This window comes from Cryptomeria japonica, chromosome 5 (assembly GCF_030272615.1).
Source record: "Cryptomeria japonica chromosome 5, Sugi_1.0, whole genome shotgun sequence".
Lineage (NCBI taxonomy): Eukaryota > Viridiplantae > Streptophyta > Pinopsida > Cupressales > Cupressaceae > Cryptomeria > Cryptomeria japonica.
Window position 1 is genome coordinate 238,185,413 of NC_081409.1, and position 26,365 is coordinate 238,211,777.

The following is a 26,365-nucleotide window of genomic DNA, read 5'->3' on the forward strand; positions in this document are numbered from 1 at the left end:
ACATTCTTTTGGAGTTGAAGAATATACTACACTGTTCATTATGCAGTATGGCTGTGTATGATTCCATGGACAGTAGGAAAATGTTCACACCGTATAATTTTACAGTATGGCTGTGCATTTACAGTATGGTTGTGCATACACAGTATGGTTGTGCATTTACAGTATGGCAAAATTTAGTTCTTAAATGGAATAGGAAAGATATTTGCCTAAATTGTTAAACTGGTCTTTGTAGTCTAGTATTAAGTGTTGAGACATGGACCAGCTAGGACTCGAACCTAGGACCTTCCAACGCTGCTGGAGTGCTCTACCACTGAGCTACTGGCCCCTCTTGGACCAGTCCATCGTCGGTCCGGGTGTGGCTTATTTCCAACACCAACACCCCCACTTAAGCCACACCTCTCGTGTGCTTGGGGCTTCTAGCCTGGACCTGGCTCTGATACCATGTTGAGACATGGACCAGGTAGGACTTGAACCTAGGACCTTCCAACGCTGCTGGAGTGCTCTACCACTGAGCTACTGGCCCCTCTTGGACCAGTCCATCGTTGGTCCGGGTGTGGCTTATTTCCAACACCAACATTAAGAAACCCCGGTTGGGTTCTCAATCAAACACTTATAACCATTGAGGTACATAATACTTAAATTTATCCAAGAAGGAAATGAATGAGCTGTTTAGATTGCCTTTTTAACTCTGACATTATGAAATACAAGAAATGGGTACTATTCTTCAGCTGGGAAGCTGCTCTAGAACTGAGATTAACCATTGAATGCATGAGAATAAAACAAAACCCTCTTAATTTTGGGGTACATATCTACCTTAGGTATACTCAACACGGTAATAGATGAGCTTAAGAGATTGCTCCTTTGACACAGCCATTATGTATTACAAGAAGTGGGAATTATCAATCAGCAGTGAAGCTGCTCCCACGTTAGAGATTAACCTTCATTAGCATGAGGTTTGAACTAAACCTTAGCTTGGGAAAAGAAAGACGGGAAGGGTATAACAGCAGTACTCAATAATGCAAATAGCTTATCAATCATTTAAAAAAAACTCAGATAATGCAGTGAAAGCAGAGTCATGTCATGCATGAGATACAAATTAAAACCTAAGGTATACATGAGAGCTGGCGACTCTCTAGCCTGTCTAATCTTTTGCAGCTAAAGTGTTGACATAAATTCAACTCTTGATAAGACGTAGCTTGTTGAGCTTTGAATAGCTATAAAAAAGGGTTATTAACCGTAATTACCAGCTAAGCATGAAATCTTTACACAACAAAACTAGCTTAACATGTATCCACCCTGTTGGCTGAGGTTCATTCGTATTACTAATTGTAACCTAGGAAATATTTTGGTAGATGCATATAGTAGAAGCCAAACTCAGAAATAAGTGAAGTTCGTGGAATATGACTGACATGTAAGTCAAATCCACAGAAATGCAAAGAGAGAGACATATCACTAGTGACATCTCTAAAATTAATTCTACTGTTAGATTATTGAAAATTTATATCAATTCTGAAGCTCACCGAACCAGAGTTAACTAGTAAGCAACCCTCACTTATGGATAATGCTTAATCAATCCTTCGTATGAAAAGGGTTAGTTAGACATAAAGGAACTCGGTGGTGTTCCTTAAAAATACAAATGATTAATATTAAGCTTTCCGGAATGGTACAGTGACAGCTCTAATTCATAATTCATGCTGAATGTAGAAATTTGGTTTAAAACATGAGGGTTAGATACCCTGTTGCCTACCTTACCTTTTTCACAGTAGGTAATATTTTTCAGACTCAGACCATGAAATAGTAAATCCAGAGGGGAACAAGAATACCTTTAAAAACAGTAAGGCTGAATCTTAATTTCGAATAAGCTAAGATACTCAGTGGAGAAATAATGTTCAAACTCAAAATATGTACTATGTGATTGAAATCCAAGGAATTGACAATTGGACATCCGCTAATTAAGTTCTTAGGAAAGAACTGATACCCAAAAGTTCAAGTTGCAGCCATGAGGAGTTAAAACTGTTGAAATTGTTGTCATTGATGTCAAGTGTATAGAGCCATCTGGAAGTTGTCATTGATGTCAAAGGAGCTCAGTGGAGATCATTGAACATATTGTCATTAATGTCTAAACAAACTTTTAAAGAGGTCAGACCTACTGCAGATCTAGAAGACTTCCGATATACCTTGAACAATGAACATCCAGGTTCAAGAGTACCTTCAAATTATAATCAATATCATGGCAGGAAATCATGATTGATATGCTTGACTTCGTGCTAACTACAAATGTTGTGGTCAAGCAATTGATTGTATAGATAATACACACACTGATGACAAGACACAATGATTAATACAGGGGTTAGTAATCAAGATTCTGATTAAATAATGTGTGCAAGACATTGATTTGCAGTGACTGTGACAGAGATTAATAGTGCTGAAGGAATAATTGTGTGAAATACTGAGATATATCATCTGAAGATCTGCAGGAAAAAATTGTAAAAGAATAATAGATGGTATCTCTTCGTCTATTAGAGATAGATATAAAATAGAAAAAGTACGTGGTGTGTCTCTAAAATATATAGAGAGAGAGAGAGAGATTGAATGTAAAAGTTGGTGAATGAAAAATGTGAAGAAGAGCATATATCTGAAATATAATAGCAGATATATGAACTTAGCATAAACAGGTTTGAAAAGGGAGAATATACAGGTTTGATAATCAGATTTATGAAGGTTCTATAAGCATAAATATAAAGACTTTAGGAGAGTTGTGAAGAGGTTTTGATGGAAAGATAACAAAGATCTTAAAGCAGAACTATGAATCATATTGAAGAACTTTTATAAGAAGATTATGATCAGCATTGTGACAAATTATTGTCACCATAAGAGCAGTCTATGGCAGAGTTATAATAAGGAGATTGTAGATATTATTATGACAGTTCTATGATCAGATTATAGGGGATTTGAGTAGAAGATTATATATGTATGTGCAGATTTGAAAAAGTATATGCAGATTTAAAGAAGAAAGAGGAAAATAAAGAAAGAGATTATAGTGTCCATCATCTGTTGGTACATGTTGACGTGTATTTTGTACACTATCAAACACAGAATAAAATACCCAAGGGTACCTTATCCTCTCTTGAATAAAGCCTCTGATTGCTGAAGATATCGCGGAAAAGGATCAATCAGGATGACTTCAAGGTTCTTCGATGTAGGGTCTCTACGTGTGGATAAGCACCAGTGGTCGTTGTGAATGCTGTTTCATCAAGGGGCCTTACATTTGATGATTGAACGTCTGATCTACTTTGAATATTGCTGGAACACAGGCTCTTACTAGCTTTTGACTTGAAAAAAGGAAAAAAGATGAGGGCGAGGAAAGAATCTAATCCTAATACTAAGGAATGTAGGAGCAATGATTGATCTTTGATGAAATTCTAACTAAGTCTTGTTTTGACATCCCAGGACCATCTCCACAAGGTTAGTGCGATCTTCGAAGGAAAGCTTTATGATTATGATGTTCAAATCATCACTGCAGGCATAGACACCATCAGGTTGATGCATATCAATGAAGAAGCGACAATTGAAATTAAGCTTAAGCTGAATGATTCCAGTTGACTACACAAGGCAAGTCTGCAATCAACAAACTGCTAGTAGTATGGATATATGAATTCCACCATCAATCAAGCACATTTCTTCCACTCATCTAATAACATGAAATCAAATACGAGAAATATAGAGACCATGCAAATTGTCGAATCGACCCATAAATTTCACCATTTCTTCAATGAAGTTACAAGTCTTTTACAACAACATCTTGGCAACAATCTTTGCCTTCTCTCTCTACTCTACTCTAATTGCTATTCTATCAACTAGCTAATCACCTTCTAACTACTCTCTATCTGTCTTCTAACTGCTTCCAACTATCTCTATCTAATGCTTTCTATCTATTTTCTATCTATTGCCTTTACAAATGAAATGTCAGGGCTTATATAGTGCCCTCAATACAATTCGATGGCTTAGATCAATTCGAGATCAATGGCCAAGATTTTACAATGAAAACCCTAATTAGGGTTTGTTACAACCATTACATAACATTTAATGCTCGACCAATGAAATAATTGTATTGCTTGGACACATGTCCTCTCTGGAAAATTCCACCAATGAATAGCCGGGGTAGGTACATCGAAGTTTGTGTTACCTTCTATGAGTTAGGTACATTGAATCTAGACATTGTTGAGGTGGACCAATCCGATTGGAGGAGTGATGACTAGGATGCCAACTCGTCTGACACTTGTAGCTTGGTAGATATTCAATTTGATATTGTTGAGAAGCTAGCTTTAATTGATTCATCTAGAACTATCTGCTTCTTCAACGAACCCTTTGCTCCGACTTCTTTTGTCTCTGATGTGCAGGATGTTGATGTACCTCGCCCTAGAATGCTGGATTGGAGAAGTCGCCCTTGATGACGCTTGACTGAAGAAGGCCGTCCTTGTCAATGCTAGACTGAAGGAGGTCGCCCTTGTCCTTGCTTGATCGTCCTTGATGAGAATCTGTCGACTTGTAGATCCTCCGGGCTTTGGAGTCGCCATCTTGATACCTACACAACATTTCAAAATTAGTAATATATCTTGAAATCTAAAAATTAAACTTTAAAAGGAAGATTCAAGATTTTAATTAGGAAACTTCATGATAAATCTTGAGTTATCATTTCCTAATTAACCATGCAATAGACTTTTCTAAAAAATGTCTAAAAAAACCAAACCTTGAATAAGGGTGTCAAGATGATTTTGCCATACCTCCTCTTGAGAATTAACTCTAAGAAATGATGTAAAAATAGATGAATTTTGCTAGGCAAAGTGTAGATCAAAGCTCTCCCTTGGATAAAATGCACCTCCTTTAGCTTGGAAAAGAACTCCACCTTCCTCTTCAAAAATCTAGAAATTCGTCTTCAAATACCTTTAAAACATCTGGAATTTATCCTCCAATCTAGCAAGAAATTCTCCTCTCCAATAGCTTTCAAGATGAATTTCGCCCTCCACTAGCTTCTCCACATTCGCACTTGAAAGGATGATTGAATGATTTGAATTGTGAAACAACACCTCCAATATATAGAGCGCTCACCTTCCACTTACCCATGAGGCCGACTTAGCAAATAAAAGGTGAAATAATAAATAAAACCTCAAAAGGAGTAGGCCGACTTGTCAAATAAAGACAAAATAATGCCTTGTGCGCTCAACTTTTAATTTTTTATTTCACAAAAATTAATTTTAAATGCCTTTATAATAGAAATTCGATTTTTTGAGGCCCAAAATTAATTTATTAAATGCCAATTTAATTAATTTTTTCAAATATTCCAAAGTTAGCAATTTGGCATCTAATGCGATTTGGAGGATATTAACGCCCAAATATGGTAAAAAATAATGAATGCCATTAACTTCGCTCTGGTCCCTTGGAGAGGGACAGGAGCACTTTTTCATTTTTAGGCTAGGATTCTCAATTTTTTGAAGTCAAACCTTTGTTCACCATGCTTTAGAAGATCTTTCCCATCTCACACAACTTTGCCTTAGCATAATCTCGGAGGGAATTTGTTGTTTCATAAAAAGTGCCCTGGTCCTTCAGTGAGGGACGAGAGCACTTTTGAGTCCATTGCATGAATTCTTGATCATATCAACTTCGAATTATCCTCCAGGCGTAGAATATCACATTTCACTCCATCTTGAGCCTTGGTAATAAAAATATCATTTCAAAATGCAAGGTAAATGGTCATATTTGGAAATTGCGCCCTAGTCCCTTGGTGAGGGACAGGAGCACTTTTGCCAGTTGTCGTCAAAATTTGCAACTCTCGCATCTCAATTCCACTTCAAGGCATTTTAAACACTTTTTCAAACTTGCGCCTTGGCCTCAATTTGTCCAAAATTGGTGAGAAAGGCTAGATAACATGTTAAGCGCTTTGGTCCTTCAGTGAGGGACAGGAGCACTTTTTCAACTTCAAGCTTATCCGTCCTTTGCTAGCCTTCCAAATTATCTTCAATGGGCTAATCATGTCTTATTCCATTCATTTCAATCACAAACTTGTCTTGGCCTTGCAAGAAATTTACACTTTTTAGAAATTCGCTCTGGACCCTTGGAGAGGGACGAGAGCACTTTTTGGAAAATTGCTCTGGTCCCTTGGAGAGGGACGGGAGCACTTTTTGCATCTTGGTGTATTTCTTTGTTCTTTAAAACCCTCAATTGCGTCTAAGGCATAAAACATCATTCGTCCTTCCCATCCAAGTCAAGTTTTGCCATAAAATATCAAACAAAGAGGAGAAACTTGAAAAAGTGGCATGGTCCTTCAGTGAAGGACGAGAGCACTTTTTGTCATTTGGGTTGATTTACTCCTTTGTAGACTGCTTAAATTATAATCAATGGACAAAACATGCTTCCCTTGACCTCTTCAAATCGTAAAATCACCTTAACCTTGCAAAGATAGTGCGAATTTGAAATTCAGTGCTCCGGTCCTTCAGTTAGGGATGGGAGCACTTTTTGCCCTCCAAGCCAAATTGTCTCACTTTTCGTCTCGAAATTCCTTTGCTAGGGAAGATTTCATCTTACTTCATGCTATGAATAGAAGTTAATGTCCAAAAGAGGTCTAAAATTGTGCATATAAAGAAAAGCGCTCTGGTCCTTCGGTGAGGGACGGGAGCACTTTTTACCTTCTAGGCAAAAACTTCATCATTTTATTGTTTTCAATCAAGTCTGGATGCTTTATCATGTTCATTTAGTCCTCCACTATGCCTTTGATGTTTCGATTTGACCAAACAAGGCCAGGAATGGCTCAAATAAGTCTTTTCGCTCTGGTCCTTCAGTGAGGGACGGGAGCACTTTGCCTTGGTCCCTTGGTGAGGGACAAGAGCACTTTTTCCTTTAACCTTCAAAATTCACCATTTTTGTGCCCTCAAAATCTTCAAAAGTATCAAGTCATGTCCAATTATCATTCTGGAAGACCCTGCACAAAACAAAATAGAGAAGTCAGTGACAAATATGCATAAAATAACATTTGTGCTCCGGTCCCTTGGTGAGGGACGGGAGCACTTTTGTCCTTTCTGGCTAAAATATTCAAAATTTAGGTCTCCAATCATTTCACAAGGCAGAGTTAGGTCATCTTCAAGGCCAGGAATCAATTAGCAAGCCCTTGCAAAATAAGAAATTGCACTTAGAATGAAATTCGCCCTGGTCCCTTGGAGAGGGACAGGAGCACTTTCTCTGTTTCAGGCATCATCTTGCCTCCGAAATTTGATCAAAATTTACCTAGGCAAGAATATACAATTCCATCCTCAAAATGCTAACACTTAGACAAAATTTGAATTTTCCCTCAAAAAACCCTGACTAGACCTAACCTGAGACATATCTGACTTCCTGACAGACTTATCTTACTTCAATAATCAACCTTCGGAAGGACGCTTAATAACTTTCAAAATTTGACTGGACTCAGCTTGAAAAATATCCAAAAGAAACCCCTAAGGCTTAGCCCTAGCCCAGACAACTCACTCACTCAAAACCCTAAAAGCAGAGAGAAGAACAGGCAAAACAAAAGCAAAAAAGAGGGGGTCCCCATTTTAATGGGGCGATGTGTGAAAACGTCACAACAGTACGGCAACATTGTCAAAGTGGAATTTCAGATTTATACGAAGTGGGTTGGTGCTCACGAATTCTGAAGTGGGAGTTGGTGCTTCCAGTGGGTTGGTGCTCACAAATTCTGAAGTGGGAGTTGGTGCTTCCAGTGGGTTGGTGCTCACAAATTCGGAAGTGGGAGTTGGTGCTTCCAGTGGGTAGGTGCTCACAAATCAAATTTAGGAGTTGGTGCTTCCAGTGGGTAGGTGCTCACAAATCAGATTTGGGAGTTGGTGCTTCCAGTGGGTTGGTGCTCACAAACAGTGTTAGGGGTTGTTGCCTCTAGTAGGTTGGTGCCTACAAATATTGTAAAAGAAGAAATATATAAAAGCATTGATTCACCGTGGTTTTCTCCCGTAAGGGTTTCCACGTATATATCTTGTGTTCTACTTGTGTTCATATTAGTTAGATCACATATGAATGTTGGTATGCAATGAATATGTTAATGAGATGAATTATATATTTGTGATTTAAGTTGAAAAAGTTTAAAGGGTAAAAGATTGTTGTTATACTGATTATCATCATGAAGATCACCAATAGTCTTGGCCCACCACTTAGGCCAGAGAGTAGAAGTACCAACATCTAAAACAGGCGGTTCAACATCACCAGGAATGTCAATAACAAAGTCATCAAGATGCTACTCAAGATTCTCCTAAGGAAAGTTGGGTGGTGCAACTGCTTGTCTAGGAGACCCTACAGGAGAAGTGACAGGTGTAGAGCCTGGAAAATCTGTATCCCTCCCATCAGGTGGACCTAACGAAAGACGAACACCCAAATCACTAGCCTTCAAAGGCTGATCCTCAAGGCTCAAGACAGGAGAAGAGAGCTGAAAAGGCCCTCGTTCTTCATCAAAAACATCTCGATTGAATATGAGATGATTAGTGTCTACATCAATCAGCCAATAAGCTTTGTGCTTATCATTGTACCCGGTGAACATGATTTTTTGACTCTTGGAATCTAGCTTTGTGTGCTTGGCATCTGGGATCCAAACACATGCAAAAGAGCCAAATACTTTCAGGTAACTGATTTTGGGCTTCCTACCAGACCAACCTTCTTTTGGAGTCTTCTTCTTAACGGCCTTTGTGGGAGACCGGTTCAAAAGATAGACAGCAGTGTAAAGTTAAACAACTTCTACCCAATACTTCTTTGGAACATTCCAATGCTCCATCAACTATGCCAAACCAACTAGTAATTGATGTGTCAGAATTAATAGCCTACAGGTTAATTAAGTAGAGCTATAATTGTGATAAAATATAGACAAGCAATTAGCCCTATGTAACAATGACAAGGTTGATATTCCCTGCTTTTTGATGTAATGCGATCGGATAGTGAATATGAAAGGCCAGTTTTTGCTTAATAAGGAAGGATGGCACTTTAATCTATACAATTGAGATGGATCTCAAGAGCTACATGCTACTAGAATCCGATACACTCTTGTCTGCATCTCCTAAGTGCCCAACCTATATATATGGGCTGGAACAATGAATCTATTTGAAGTGGCTCATTTTGTATGGGAAAAACCTATGTATGAACAAGGATTGATTTTACTTCCCCATCTTACTACTCTAGGATAGGGAGTCGATCTTGGTAGGCAAATCGTGGACACTTTTCCCTATTTTGTATCCAGGATACTTCACTTAATTTCTTCTGTGTATATATATGTATATCCAGGGATAAAAAAATCCACATTGGAAACCTATTCCTCTGCCTTTTTGTCATCCCCTCACCTGAAACTTTATCCGGGGTACTTCACTTAATTTCTTCTGTATATATATACCTGAAACTTCATCAAACATTGAAAGAAACAAGCTATTAGAAAGAACTTGATCTTGTAAAGATCTATGGTTTTAGGCCGAGACCCTATGATCACTAACCTTGCCTAAATTCAACACACACACATTAGAGCTGAATTGCTGCTTGTGCCTTTTTACAAGATTTTCTTATTACCTTATCCATTGATCAAATTGTTGTTTTTAATGATACTATAATTTATTAGTGTGGTTTCAGTTAGTCTATATTTCTTCTAACTTCTTGTTCAAATAGTTTAGGTAAGTTTAATATACCCCAAATCAGTTCAAAAAGAAAAAAAACAAATTTCAGCATTGACATTCTAAGCTCTAATTGTTCAGTTCAGATTCCAGCTTTAATAGCAGAAAGTATAGTAGAAAATTGCTCTATCAGAAGCAGATTTTAGCATTCAAATTCAGGTATTCTGACCAGATTTCAGTATTTCAAATTTTAGCTGCAGAGTTTATCTATAAAACAGATCTATGCTAGGAACATAACAGAAACAGTATTGCAAACTGCATTTTCTGAATAACAATGAATCTATAATTTCAACATACTTCCTTGTAAGGCATGCCATCACTTTTGACAAAATAGATCCAGCACAGCTAAGTTATTGAAAAGATAAGTTCATGTGAGGCAGAGAAACATATTTATATTGAGAATAGAGTTTGTTTAATCATGTGCATCAATCGGATTAGAAAAGAAGCAGATTCCTCAGAATAATAAAAGATATAGAAACTAACAATTTAACATCCAACCGTAGAAAACCACAAACAAATCTTGGAAGCACAATCTACATATATTATAATAAAGATACTAATAACCACTACTTCACACACAGGGCTCTAATCATTCATACCTGTCTTGACTCCATATTTTTAACTCAAGAACAAGTATAAGTTCTAGACTCTAGAGTTTCTTCTTTGAATTGTATCCTGTGTATGATCTGCCTTTTGTTTGTAACTCAATCATACAATCTCTTGCATATGCAACTCACAAAAGAATACAAAAACAGTTAGTGTCATACATACTCCTTAGTGGCAAGCTCCCATGCCCATATAATAGCCTCGTGTTTGAAGTAGTCTCCAAAACTGAAATTACCAAGCATTTCAAAAAATGTTTGATGTCTGGCAGTTCGGCCCACATTCTCCACATCATTAGTTCGAATACATTTTTGAGCAGTGGTAGCACGTGGTACCTGCCTAGGTGCCTATAACAAAAAAGGTATACAGCATTAGACACATAATATATAACGACTTTCACAGCCCTAAAAAGGAACAAGCTTGTACCATCCCATCATAATGAAAGCTAATTTCCTCAAATTTGGACACTTTTTTTGGACAAAATGAAAATTATATAATTGCATATTGGAAGTTTTGGCTATAAAGGGGCCCATGAATTTGGGAAAAAAAAATGCAAAAATGTGTCATTGATATTCAAGCAATCAAAAGAATGTATGCTAAAGAAATTTATTTCTTTTTAAACAAGCTGGAAATGTATTGCATCCCAATTAATTATATGCACCGTATTTCTATGCATAGAGAGAGTGGGGCATGGTGGCGAGGAGGATTAGGAGGGAGAGGGAAGGGAAGAGGTAAAGGGAGATGAAATGTGATAATATCCAACATAAATGGAAACAAAAAGATAAAGATGAGTCTCTTTTCTTCTAATTTCAACCTCTCATTCACATGGCAAATAGCAAACAATACATAGTGAATGGAGCTCTATTCTAGGATACATCTATTCCTAATCCAGAGATTCTGAATCATTTAGAATCCAACAGCCAGATATAAAACAAGAAAAAAGCTTCCATATTAAGACTTCCATAAATTTGACATTTAAAATACTGTAAATGCCATATCTTATCCCTGTTAATGATGTTGTCAAGAATATGACTAATAGGACCTCACTTAGATTTACAATACCTACTCCAGAACACTGGAAATCTATTTTGACAAAGAATCCAAGGGCAACCCAGCTAATAGCAAAGGCTAGTAGTGCTGTGAGAGATTGGCATACTAATTCCATTAAGGTTTATCCTTCCATTTTTCCCCACGGCAACAATTTACATCCCATTTATTTGTCGTCTCCTCTCCTTTGCAAATCCATATCTCTGAACCCCACCTTTTTTGAGCCCAGTGTACATTGTGCATGGTTGTGAGTAAAGCTTACTATAATAACCCTTATAAACTTATATTGCTATGTCTGTTATCTGAGTTGATCCCATGCCTTCCAATTGGCTGTTTTCTTGTCACTATTTGTCATTTTATATTGATTTTTGTAGATATTGACAAGGATTTATCCTCACTCTCTCTTCCTAATATTTGGATTTATCACTTTTTAGTGAGGTGCAGCGGGGCGAGGAAGGTAGGTGTGAAAGGAAGCAAGGAACAGGTGAAATGTGATCATAGGGTTGTTAAAATATATCTTAAATAGAAGCGACACAAAAGAAAAAGATATCTCTCTTTTCTTCTAATTTCACCCTTTCTTTCCCATGGAAAATAGTAACCAATCTAGTGATAAGAGATCCATTCTAGAATGTTTCTGGTCCTAGTCAGAGAGAGGGTTTAGGATCACAACAGCCAGATATAAAACAACAAAAACAATGTTTACATAGTAAAACTTCCAAAATATTTTGCAACAGTTTCGATACCATATTTTATCTACTGTTAAAGGGGTTGTTAAGATTAAGACTGATAGATATACATTTAGATGTATGCTACCTACTCCTGAAGATTAGAAAGTAAATTTTCACAGGGCATTCAAGAGTAATCCAGTTAATAGCAGGGGCTGGTGGTGTTATTGGAGATTGGCATGGTAATTTCATAAAAGGCTTCTCTCTTCACAACCCTCGTGGCATCAACTTTACATCTCCCGTTGTCTCCAGCTAATTTGCAAACCCATCATTCTGCACCTTGCCTTTTTCTGGCCTCATGTTCTGTTATCAGCATTGTACGTGGCATTGGTATCATGGTCCCTATCCATTTATGTTGCTTTACATCCTATCTGAGTCAATCCTATGCTTTATGCTCAATCATATTCTTATCATTAGTTGTCCTCTTATTGATTTTTGTAACTATTGTCTTCTCAAGGATGCACCCACACCCAGAATTTGGTTTTATTCCTTTCTAATTTAGATTAGATGCTTCATCATAGGCTGCTTAAGGCCCATTTTATGTCCTGATTAGTTGCTGTAGCTTTCCATAATTTTGCATCCAATTGAGCTACTTAGGTCATTTGTGGACAAAAAATTACTTTCTTTCTTTCCATGCATAAACAATGCACTAAGGCTGTGCTTCAAACACTATAATGTCTTACCTGCTCATATATCTATGCAATGCTGGCAACATCCTAGTCAATGCAATCTCCCAAAGAGCAATTTAAGTGATGGATAAAAATAGTCTCAACAGGGTCTACTATTGACAGGTTTGGGAAAGGAAATGTAGTTTACCAAACTTCAAAATCAGAATCCATAAAGGAGGGAAAGATTTACAAAAATTTAGATTTCCAGAAAAACTTGGGAGAGTCTGGACTCTGGTTCAACAGAAAGAATATTTTTGTGTGTTTGTGTGTAGAAATCTCGTATGACATAAACATATGTGAATTCTAATTGTTGGGCTAAGGAGAACATGTTTGCTCAGGTGTTGATTTGTAGAGGAATAAAATCAATTTTTAAGATGGAAAAAGTAAATTTGAAATCTCCACGTTGTATAGAGACTGACTTGGTGTGTAGGAAGAATCTTGATCCAAGACGAATCCATGCAGGAATATATGCCAGATATTATAGGATTCCTAACTATGTAATGTATTACTACCAGCTTCCTTCTATTTTCACAACTGTTATATATTCCAAAATGCAATATCGTCAACCATTCACCATCCCTAAATCCCTCAAGTTTTGGAATCAGAATACTTAGGACTTGAAGCACAATTTTATCATTCTATTATAGAGAACGTATTGCAATAAATTATATTTTTATAGTTATGTCATACAGATCATTATTTCAATCTCAAATAAAAAAGAATTTCCATAATTCACCATGCATGTGAAATGCTAAATACCAGAAGATGGGAGTTAGCTACCATGGACTTTACCATAACTTAAGTTACAATTAAATAGGACACTTAAAGAAATAAATTGTTCCAGTCACAAGCAATCAAATTAGGAGAAATAAGCTAATCCAACTAAAAATGGTAAACCAGCCATTAAAGACAGAACTAAACTGACAATGGTCATTTTGTCCACCCACTGAAACTTTATAGCACAACAAACACCAAAGTAATGATGCTCCAACCAGTGAGATCTTTATAAAAGAAACAATAAAAACATGCAACCACAAATCAGTAACTCTTGCAACTAAACAGGTTTATCCACGTTTGCAGTACAATAAAGCATTTAAACAAGTAACAACACAGACTTCAAATTCGTTCACAAATTGTTGACTGGAAGTGTTGGAGTACATTTCCTATGTGTTCCCTCATCTCCATTCCCAGTACAGATTAGGTAACACAATTTTGGGAAAGTAGATTAGAACATAACAATTTATCATCTGAAGTAGTGATTCTCTGTTCTCCAGAATCAATAAAAGTTTAAACTGCATTTCAGGAGTTTATGGATGTTGCATAATCGAATTATAGTGATGCATATAAGAATATCAATAAACTGCATAAATGTTATTCAGGGATCAACCATGTAGTTGTATTAGGCTCTAATAAAATTATGCAATTGACCCCACAAGAACATTACTATTTGATACACTCCGAACAAAATGCTCTTGAATATAAGCTGCATATGATTATAGAATTATAGACATGAACATTAAATAGAGAAGTTACTTGAAACTTTGTATTATAAGTAGTTGTAGTTGTTACCACAAATCCCTTTCATCATTCCATTTTAAAGATGAATGAGGTAAGATGCCTCGCCTAGTCTGCATCTGATAACAACTTGGATTTGATCTCCAAATATTCCTTGAAGAAGATCCAGACAAAGACTCTTCAGGAATCTCTAATCACAATTTATTTTCATCCTTATCATAGATATGATTCTACTTTGTTTTTATTTATTGTTATAGCTATAATTTGGGTTTTTTATTTGTACTTATAGCATATATGGACTCCGCACTTCAAGATCAAGCAAAAAGTCCATTTTGACTATCATATGCTAAAAGCCTAAAACCATAACTCTAATGTAATTATGGAACTTCTTTTATGATTTTGGTAAACTGTGACTGTTATGATCCATCACAAGTTTATTACTATTTTAGCTTCAAAACTAATATGATTAATTGTACATTATATAAAATATCTATAGGAAGATTTTAATCTGCTTCTATTTAAATACGTTTCTACTAAAAACAACATTGAGATCTGGGTTTGACTATAGGATTTATTAAACATAATTCATCTCTTTAATCAGATAAAAAGATTATTTGGAACAGCTTAAATCATGGTACTTTTCTGTAAAGTCGAGTCATAAAAAGCTATTCATAATAGATTTGATTGCAAGAACTCTGTAAGTTGGGGAAACTGACCTGACCAAGAAAAATAGGCTTAAACTGAAGCATGCCTGCAATTGTAAGCAGAACCGTAGGATCATCTGGCACAAGAGAGGAACCAGGCAGAATCTTATGGCCACGTGATGCATAGAACTCAAGAAATCTACGGCGAATGGCATCCCCACTCACTGAGTGATCCTTATACAATGCCTTTTCAGTGTGTTCTTCTCTGTTAGTTTCTGTCAGTGCTGATAGAAACAAATGACAGAATCAGTTGTGAACTATAATGCCACATGAAAGTAAACCACCAAAAAGATGCTTTAATGACTAATTTGCAAGACAAGTACCCAAATTTTAACAAAATGTAAGGAAACATAACCAATGAACCTGAACTATTTCTGACTGACAGCTTGATTTTCTCTGGAGCTTTTGAATTAGCATTTCTACTCTTTGAATAGTTTTGAGAAATTAAGAAGAAAAAGCCTCCTTGGCGTGAACACACACTCAACTTGCTACCTGCAGTCAGTTATGCAATATTTGTAGTGATCAAAACAACTAGAATGGTGTAAATTGCCATATATGTGTTTTTGCATTTGTTAAATCAGTAATCAAATAAAAGTGGCAATTCCTCAATATTAAACAAAGCAATAGAATTGAATCAAAATGTATTAAAGTAATATTGTACATTTAACTTATAATGGTCATTTAAGTCATTTAAGCAGTTTACATAGTAACTTTCCATTATGTATGTCAGTCAAGTCAGTTTTAGTAACTGTTTTAGTAACTTTCATTTATGTCCTTAGTTCTCAATTGTTTCCGTTATGAAAAGATACTCTGTAATTGCTTATTTAATTCATCTCCTTTGTAGTTAATTCAATCAATTATAATTTCATGGTATCAAAGCAGAGGCAACTGTTTGACGAATTTTTAATTTGTGGTTTCATTTCCTGGAATTTATTTTCCGAAGTTTTTTTAAACAATTTTTTATGAAAAATTGTGGTTTTCCTGAAAAAATTTGTGAAGATTTTTTCAGAAGATTTTTTTGTTCAACTTTTTAATAAAAATTGAGGGATCTTTTTTTGAGAAATTGCATAAGGGTTTTCTTGAAATTGTGGGTCTATTTTGGGAGCAAAATTGCAGATTTTTTTTATCATTTTCGCGGTCATCATTTCGTGGGTTTTCTACCTATGAGATCTAGGTATTTTTTCTTCCTCCCACGCAGGCACGACCTCTCTGCAAGTCGCAGGTCTCTACAATTCAAGACAAGTCTTTCAACAGCAGATATGGGTCTTTGGTCTCATGTTGTCTTTGTCCGCTGCGGCTCTTTTTTCCCACAACGAAGAAATAATGTTTCTTTTTCAAGTTTTTTTTATGTGCAGGCCACATGAAGGTTTTTTCACGCGTGGGGTTTCCTGATGTGCAGTGGCCGCATCTAGGGCTGGTTACACCAAGGGTTTCGAGTTCGCGCCGTGTAAATTCCAGATCGCGCAGGTTGGTTTTTCTGCCCACGGCTAGAGTATTTTTTATCGTGATTGGTTTGTTCTTCAACTGCGACTAAGGTTTCTAGGTCAAGTTTCTAGACATGACTGTGTTTGTTGTGCACCCAAGGTTTTCAATTAAAATCGTCAGTTTTCTGCATTTTCCTATCAACCTAGGGATTTTACAAAAACGAAGGGTTCTGTGCTTGCATGATTTTTTTCCAAAAAAATCAGGGAGGGTTTTATGCATGATTTTTTCCCGAAAATCATAGCAGGTTTTCTTATTTTACTGTTTTTCCACAAAACGAAGGTTTTTACCCTTTTTTCACTAGATGAAATTTTTTTACCATTTTCCACTAAATGAAGGTTTTTGCCGATCTTTTCACAAAATCGTTTGTAATTTTAGCATTGCATCAAGGGTTTGACGATTTTGCCACGAAATATCATGGTGCTATCTTACAGCAACTTTTTTTGACAATTTTTGGACAAAATCGTAGGTTTCAATATTTGTCGACTTTTTATAAACAAAAAAAAAGTTTTTTGAGAAGTTGATCTTGGTTTCCGTGTCTTTGGGTAGCCTACAGATTATGTCAAGTCTTTTGTAGGGTAGTTAGTAGAATGACAATTAAGGGAGGGTATTAAAGTAATATTGTAATATTTAGCTTATAATGGTCATTTAAGTACTTAGTAACTTTCTATTTTATAGTCAATCAATCAGTTTTAGTAAATTTCATTTATGTCTTTAGTTCTCAATCATTTCCGTAATGGAAAGATCCTCTGTAATTGCTTTTAAGGATCTTTAGTCTCCTTTGTAATTAATTCAATCAATTATCATTTCAAAATGCAAGAAAGAGTAAAGCTGGATAAGATCCAAAAATAATGGCAAGGAAGTATCAACAATTTTGGATTTTTAAAAAACAGACTTTTCAAAAGATATTTTAACTTTCTGCTGTTTACTCTTTGACCTGATTAAAGTAGTACTTGAAATGATGAACAGAAATAATAATGCATAGTACCAAATAGAGTAATAGAAAATATATCTTTATTCACATGAAGTTCTTATATTAGTAGAGCAGAGAAATTATCCAAGGATCAGACTGCTTTCCGTGACCCTGCAAAGTCAATATAAAGCACCTAACAATTGCCAAACAAAACCGGACCCCACCGACCATATTTGCCCCGGGTGTATTAGCTCTTTGTTTCTGGTGGGTCGGAACCACAACCATCAACAAATAACTAACTACCTAAAGCTGACACATAAATAATACACAATTAGACAAAACATAACAAAGGTGTATTATTCTAACTACATCATCCCTTACAAAACAAAAAATCAGCTTCCAGACGACAATTAAAACAAAACAATAAATGAAGCACTATCAAGTAAAGTTTTCCATAAGCGAGATCGTACTATCAAGAAAGACCTTCATGTCAATGCTTCCTGCCAGCAACCAAGATAACTTGATCATAACCTTAATGTTCCACAACCAATGAAAATTCCATAACAAAATATGGATGAAGATCTATAGTGATTGTTTCAACTACAAGTAGAAAGGAAATTTGACTAAGGAAACTTTGATCATCAAAAGATTGACATACATGCAGAGCATCAAAAGAACCAGGATATCTAGAACATAGGCCAGAGTACAAAGAATGCATTCACAAGGGCCATACAATTTAATGAAGAAGGGAGAAGGACCAAACAAACAAGTAGTCAAGTTGGAATGTGCACTCCACTATGAAAAGGTTTCATCAAGTTGATCACTGAACCCAAACAGTACTTAAAGCTCTTCGAAAATATTCTGATCATGAAAATCCTTTGCGGTTCCCCCAAAGGCCTGAGATGTACCTTCACCCAATTCACCAACTTGTAGAAAGGATTCCCTGTTTTCGTGAAATTCATAGTCTAAAGTTAATTACAAAAGGCTATATAGACATAATAGAAGAATCACCTCTGGCTTCAACAGCAATATCACTAAACTGTTCAACAAGAGATGAATGAGCAAGCCATGCAATAGCAATAAGGTAGTGGAAATTACCAAACCGTACAATAGAAGAGAGAAGAGTGAATGGTAACGAGGGGGCTAAAAAATTCATTCATTGTAAGTTGCTAGCTCAGGCTATATGGTCACTAGTCGACTCCATATGCTAAGTCCAAATCAAAGCCAAATGTACAGAAAAATAGGGAAGGTTGTGTTGGCAACCTAATATTGTTGTGTCCCGCTTTGCTTTGCTCTACTCCATGAGTTCTTCCTTTTCATTCTAGCATCCCATGTTTGGCTATGGCTTATGTTGTTCTCTTGGGCAAATGCCTTTGTACATCTGCATTTTGTCCACTATTTAAGCACCCTTTGTTACAGCTTAGTTTGCATGAACTGTTTTGTAACTTTTGAAATGAAAAGGGAGGCATGTGTTCTCTTAGTTTGATAAAGGATTGAGATGGTTTTATAATCATCTATAGTTGTTGAAACAAGTTTGAATTCCAACGGATTTCACTGAGAGCAATTGTATAGAAAAATGATAAGTCTTTGTGTATCAGCAATTGGAGCAGGTTCTAAAACCTATGTCAGCTGTCAACAAGGTTTTTCTAACTTTTCCAAAGACCACAATGTTTTTAGTGCCTTTTTTATAATGAAGAAATGTGATTTACAAAGTGGGCATCGATAAAGCGAGGAGGTTTTGAAACCTCTATCGGCTTTCAACAAGGTTTCCTTAACCTTGTCGAAGCCCAATGAGTTTTTTATAACTTTTGAAGAAAGCTATAAGCATAGTGTTTGTCAGAACTTTGTGGTGGTTCCAGAACCACCAGAAGTTCTTGAAACAGGTTTGTTTTCTAATGATTTTGCTAACATGTAAAGAGAAGGGATGTGTGATGGAGAAAACAAGTAAACGAGAAAGTGAAGAAGTGTTTTGGCGACAATTAGGGTGCTTCTAGAACCACCCAGGTTGTCGATTCAGAAAACATGTAAAAGAGAAAGTGAGGAAGTGTTTTGGCGACAATTAGGGTGCTTCTAGAACCACCCAGGTTGTCGATTCAACTTTGGTCATCGACACCGAGCATTGACAAGCTGGGGACGAAGGGTCATGTTTTGGTTGTCAAAGGTTTGGGGTGGTTTTATAACCATTCCCAAATGCAAACAAGGTATTTTTTTCTTACCAAAGGTCCAAAATAGTGGAAAAAGGAAAAGGTATAGTGCATGTAACACTATGGGTAAGTTCAAAACCCTTGCCCAGGTGTCAACATACAAAGAAAAGCCAAGGCACCACAAGGGAAGCTTGTAGCATCCATTGAGGAGCTAGTTTGAGTTTTGATCCTTGTCCATCCTGTCCATAGGCACTCAATGCATTTAAGTGTGCAGGCAAGACATGTGCAAAAGGACACATATATCATATTTTAAAGATTTTTAGAAGGCATTTAAGTTCCAAATGAAATGGTGATGTGCTTTTACTCACCCAACTACCCATATCTTCTCATCCACCTACTCTCTCTCCATTCCTAAGTGCCATTAATTGCCAAGTGTGATATAGACAAAAGAAGGATGGTTCCCCATGCCTTATGAGTACGTAGAGGCATGATTCGATGTGGTTTCATGTACAAAAATGATGAAAAATATGGCATGATGGTATGGGCGGGCCATCATACTTTGCCTTTGTCAAACTCATCCTCAAGATAATTGCCCACAATATAACCTTAACGAACTTCATCACAAAAACAAATCTCAAGCAAACATATGACCATGCCATGTTGACTCAATTGTCATAGGTAGTGGTAACTGTGGTAGTTAAGGTGACAAAACTACTCATGCCATTATCTGCTCACATCGTTTATGTGAGTAAGAAGTGTTCCAGATAGGCTATTGCATGCAAAATGAAGAAGGCATAAAGTCTATGTCGATCATCTACCTTCCCAATTTCCACTGAGGCATCAATATGCAATTCCCATATCACCACTAAATTTGGAGACAACAAAACCCTCTTACATATACCAATGTGGGTGATATGATATATGAAGCGAAAAATAATTAACAAAGAGAGCATATATATACCATTATGAAATATTCCCTCGCTAGTGTCAATATGCCCTCCTCAACATGCAACAACTAAAGAGTCATTACCCATCAAAATTTGAGGCATCAAGCATGGCTACAAAGATGAGAGCTCATCTTGTGATGATACCATGTGGTGCAAAGCATCAAATTCCTATATCCGTCTCCTAGAGGACAAACATGCAATTACCACTAGGGCCTTGCTCTTACCTTACTCTAACTTAAAAGACATGGATGAAGATGAACCCTTGGAGAAGGAATCTACAATGTTGATGTTATTCTTCTAAACAATGTTGGTTGGCCAATCCCACTTTCTTCTAGTGGGCATGTTTGACCTCCTCTTTCTTCTGAGTATCACTCTTTGAAGAGGTCTATGATTTTACTTACTATTGTAATGGAGGACTTCTATTGTTTCTCAGTGTTGTTTTTATGTTGTTCAACTTATTTTTTGTTCTTTTCTTTGCTACAAGGAGCCTTCTCGTGTTTGGTGTTTTGGTTGGCAACTAAAGCGTGAATCTTTGAAGGCTTCAAGGTGCCAATCTAGATTAGTTTATCCTATTGTCTAGCAAGTGCCTCAACAAATGCATCAAAAAAGGGCATTGTGAGCTCTGCTCCTATGGCAGCCTTGGTATCATGAAAGATAGAAACAAACACTAGGTAATTGGGTTCAAGCTTAGATCACACACTTAACAGTAACTATGAGTCCTCAATTTTATAACTTCTAGTTGTGATCTTAGAGATTTGAACTGTGTCATAAAGTCCCAGATATTATGAAAGTTGCATGGGTTAAGATTGATTACTTCATTCTCTAGCTAATAACCCCCATGTCTAGCCAAACAACTTTTGTAATGTATCTCATATGTCCTTAGGGGTTTCTGGTGTTTAAACATGAAATGGCAAATAAAGACTTAGGAGACACAACAAGATAAAGGAAACAATAAGCTTCATCACACTCATTTAGCTATTTTACCTTATTAGCCTCTATATTGAGATCTTTTCCAGTTCCTTGTGTTATTATGAACAATTCTTTAGCCCTTAGCAACATTGTCATCCTATTTTTCCGTTCTAAGTAGTTGTATATTGTTAAGGTTGGTATTTGTTGTTCCATAATGCAGAAGTGAAAAAATAGAACGCAAAAGGCAAGCAACCACACAAGTACACCTCTCATTATTACTTCATGAAAGAACCCCCCAACATGTACATGCATTTAAAACGAACTCAACTGTCCCCTTATAGGACTAAAATGATTTCTTGTAGATCTTAGCTAAAATCTGATTGAACTAATGGGTTTTGTGTGAAAATTTTCACGCTTTCAAAAAAAAAGGCACTCAAATCCAACTACAGTTTGAAAGTTATGAGCCTTCAATGTTTTACACCTTCACGCACAAAGAAGTCCAGCGGGGTTGAGCAAGTGCTGGCATGGCACTTGCATGCATAGTGCTGACATGGCACACCACAATGATGACGATGTGCAAGAAGTAACACATGTCAGATATGATTGTTGAGTCAACATATAGGGACAATCACACAAGGGATGTGGCAAGAGCGAACAGGCCAAGTCCCACGCAATAAATTAGGGTTAACATCTTCTAGGAAGTTGTGCTCTCCTCATTACTTATTGACTGACTGCATAATTTGTTTATTCAGCAACACCTGATATTTATTTCAAACAAATATTTAAGGGAAAATTCTTGTCAATGAATAAATCTCAATTGTCTTTTGGCATGGTTTAGATGGAAAAGTTCATCTCATCAAGGATTTTTGTCCAATAGATTTGTTGAACAAACCCGAAACACAAATCAATCAACTATTCTAACAAAAAATTTAGTCTGTAAGCGAATCCAACTTGTCTATCACCATAATTTAAATGAAATTTCCACAACATCTAGGCTTTCTGCATAATTTATTCCTCTGCAAAACAAATTTGTTTCAAAAAAATATTTTAAGGAAAATTATTGTATGTATATGTACTTGAACAGCCCCTTGACCTTTTTTATGTAATATCCCCAAAGAAATATTTCTTTAATTACAAACTGAAATTTAATCAAATCTGTACAATGGTGATTTCTCCTTGCTTGGCCTCTCTTAAATAGAGTCCTCCTCCAACAATCATAAGTCTTCAAAAACCCCTTGATTGATATTATAAACTTTACTTATAATTTAATTTTACAATATTAATAATCCTTCCTTAAGACTAGACATCACATCTTTCCTTGTATTGATGATTGCATTTGCTGTCTGAATGAAATAATCCATGTTATCTTGTTCTTCACTATACTCATCATGACCTGGCAAGGAGGAGGAGCATGCAATCAAAAATAGCATGACATCCACCATTAAGCAATTGTCTATCCCTCCATTCCCATCGCTGCCCATCCTCTTTAATAGACTTGAACTCAGATCTACAAGGAAGCTTCTGTAGATTCCCAGCACGGAAATTAGAAATAATTCTTGCACCATGCCTATGTCTAGTAGCAATACCATTTACTACGTTCCAACAAATTCTCCTTCAGGCTGTTTCCATTGCCATTCTCATTCACTGCATTATCTGCCCATCTCTCTCTATTTCTTAAAACAAACTAATCCCAACAGCATTGGTTGATTCCACAATTCGGTCATGTGTGGTGGAGGTCAACGATGAAAAGAGTTTTCTCACTCAATGCACATTATTTTGGTTTAATTCCAACAAGGGGACATTACATTTTAGATAAAAGTTTTAATGTTCCCAAGGTCTCTGCAAAATTCATTGATTTGTTTCTTCTATCAAGAAATTTGATTCAAGAAAATAGAAAGAGGAAAATTATTGTCTGTATATGCTCTGAACGGCTGGCCCATTGCCATTATTGAGAAGAAATTTTTCATGTTATCAAGGTTTCTGCATTACTTATTTCTTCTACAAAAAAAATTTGTTGCAACAAAATACTAAGGAAAATCATTGTCCTTGCATGCATCTGAATGGCCTGTTTCCAATACGCAAATTGATAACATCAACTAGGGTTTTTGCAAGATTAATTAAATATGCAAAGCTGCAATGACATAAACGAAATTTATCACATCAATTAGGGTTTTGCATGATTGACTTGGTATGAAAAGCTTAAGTGTGTAGTAAGCAATTATCTGAATATTCTAAACAGCTCGTCGCCATTTGTTTGATGGCATTTTTGATGATGCCTACCGTTTCTATGTAATTTATTTACTTTGAAATACTGAAATTTGTTGTGTGAAAATTTCAAAGGAAATTTGTTGTGTGAAAATTTCAAAGGAAATTTTTTTGTCTGTGCGTGCAATCTAAGCCATGCATTGACATTAGTTGATGACGTTTACAGGTTTTCATGTGAACTAGGGTTTCTGAATAATTTGTCTGTACTGTGAAGCTTTAAATTTCTTGCAAGCGAATATTTGTCGGAAAAATCTTGTGTCCATGTGCGTCTTAAATACATTGTCATTATTTTAACGAAATTTTTAGAGTAAGCTTCTACTTCGTTTAAAGTAGATATTGAAAGTTTCATTAGTTTAATTTAATTTTTCACCAAGTCTAGGATAAGTTTGAAATTCATTCGAAGCGAATATCGAATGAAAATTACAGTCTGCGTATGTATCTGAACGTCCTATTGTCATTACTTCCATGAAATTTGTCATTTTCATTAAAAAAATCACGACATCAAAGTTTCTGAGTAATCTATTTCTTCTACAGAATAGACATGATTCAAGCAAGAAAAAGTATTGTATGTATGTACATCTGAATAGCGTATTGCTATTATTTAATGGGAAATTTTATCATGAAAGCTGGGGTTTCCCCATAATATATTTTGTTCTCGAAAGCTTAAAATTGTTGCAGTCAAAACCATGAAGAGAAAAAAATTAACTAGCCTGGAAATGCTTGAGGAATTGTTCTAAAGGTGTGAAGCTTGGCTTGACAGCTTCTATAATTTAACCTGCTTGTGGCCATCAAAAGAACTGTAGTTGCACAGTAATTATTAGCCCATGACAGTATATGGCTTTTCTGCAGACACTCCATTTTGTGATCTTCCGCTCAGCCAAATTGGCCTAGAAATTAATGTGCATTTGGGATTTAAGATATTCTAATTGTAAGGAGGATACGCTTTTCCGGGGTGTCTACAAAGCAAAAAGCAGGCCTCATGTTTAAACTAATTGAGATAACGTATACCCTTTTCACTTGTGTTTTTGCCCTTTCTCTTTTTTAATAATTTATTTATGTGTTTTAATATGATAATTGTTTTATAAATGATATCATTTATAAATTGGATGCATATATTTATTATCCTTCTGGTTTTTTGTGTTTCTTCCTAAAACCTCATTTTCAAATATTTTTTTCATCTTGATGATGGATCACAAAGTGTGAACCGAAACATTGATGAAAAAAAGAGACACAGTTAAATCCAAAAGCAACAAAGTGATTAATTTTGATTTCATTATTATTGATTTCTAAAATCTTATTTTTTTATCTATAGATTTATTTATCATCATTTTAGATCAAATATAGAGGTGTAGAATTAACTCATATCACTTTTGTAGTCGCAAAACAAAACCTTAAACTTGTAAAAATGAATCTCACTAATTCTTTCTTATTTGCTATTGTGAGTCGACCTAACACATGCTTTGTATTAATTTAAGGTTTATGTTGTATTCAAGAATTTCCACGTATTCATTATGAGATCATGTTAGAGATCATCTAAGAGCTATGCAAGTACTTGTCATAGAGCATTTATTGAGAGCATTATAATAAAATATCAAAGGAATATATCAACACACTTAATCCTAAGTCAATTGTGCACTTGTTTGATGATTTACAATCTTACTCTCAAAGTTGTAAGGCTGGTATATTAAGGGTCTAACTAAGAAGAACTTGCCCCTTGCAATTTAGCAAATTCATCAAAGTTGTTTTTCAACATTGTTTGTCTTTATGCACATCTAGAAATTCAAAGTCATGGTGAGTAAATTTCAGTGGTCTACCTTTTATCAATATAAATCAATGAGTCATGATTTACGTCTACACATAGGTTCATGTCTAAACTCATGGAGATCAAGTCTACACTCACATAGGTGAACTTGAGAGAGAAAATGTCAACTTACAAAATCTAAGATCTTCATTTATGCAAGCCCTAAAATTATAACACCTTAGTGAATTGATTTTCAACCTTTGTTGTAGCACATTCTCAATGGCAATTTTGAGCTAAGTAACACATTTAATTTTAGTGATTTCAATTATCAATCCATCTCTTTGCTCTAAAATTCATATTCATTGTAATTTAATTAATTGTGTTATGGTAATTTATATAAAGGTTATGTAAAATTTATTTACATTTTTGTGAATCCAACTTTCATATTAGAAATCCAAATGGATTGAAAACTACATTACAAACAATATAAAATGAATACACAAAATTATATTATGATGAGAATGATAATCACATTATTTTCTAAAAGGCCTCTATAAAGGCTCTCCATAAAACTATCATATAGGAAATTTATCATTAAACTACCCAACAATATATAGTAATATTAATTAGCATATTAATAAACAAATATTTATTAACTTTGAAGGGGGTGTCTCTCAAGGAGATGTATGTATACAATTATTAAGTAAAAAAAAATACTCTTATTGTTTTGATCACAAACCCAACAAACAATCCCTATTGATCCAAATGGGTCTAGATGATAATCTAGAGCATATGATCATGAATTCAACAATAGTATTTATCTCACCTATAAGTTGGCATAATTTACATCCCAATACTAATCATTTAATGTTGCTTCACACAAAATCCTACTACCCCTCAATTTGTGACACAAACAATAAACATACGAATGGCATGCTTGAATCCCTACAACTATTTTGTACATGTACTATAGTATAATCATAATCATGGTTTTCTCAACTACTTCAACCCAT

General features: G+C 35.6%; 1 protein-coding gene across 5 annotated transcripts in view; it reads right to left on the bottom strand.

The window, feature by feature from the left end:
- LOC131028807 (alanine--tRNA ligase, chloroplastic/mitochondrial) overlaps positions 1-24,568 on the bottom strand; it is a 61,663-nt gene extending 37,095 nt beyond the window's left edge. Inside the window, exons 1-4 of one of the 5 annotated variants that reach the window (XM_059221375.1) lie at positions 24,322-24,568; positions 15,315-15,443; positions 14,964-15,175; positions 10,461-10,639 (exon numbers count right to left, since the gene is read on the bottom strand). In XM_059221375.1, coding sequence (XP_059077358.1) covers positions 10,461-10,639; positions 14,964-15,175; positions 15,315-15,443; positions 24,322-24,469 — 668 coding nt within the window. In that variant the 5' untranslated portion in view covers positions 24,470-24,568. Of the gene's footprint in view, positions 1-10,456; positions 10,640-14,963; positions 15,176-15,314; positions 15,444-24,321 lie in introns of those variants that run through there. The other 4 variants (XM_059221376.1, XM_059221377.1, XM_059221378.1 and 1 more) reach the window with 4 other exon arrangements.
- Positions 24,569-26,365: the final 1,797 nt, after the last annotated feature.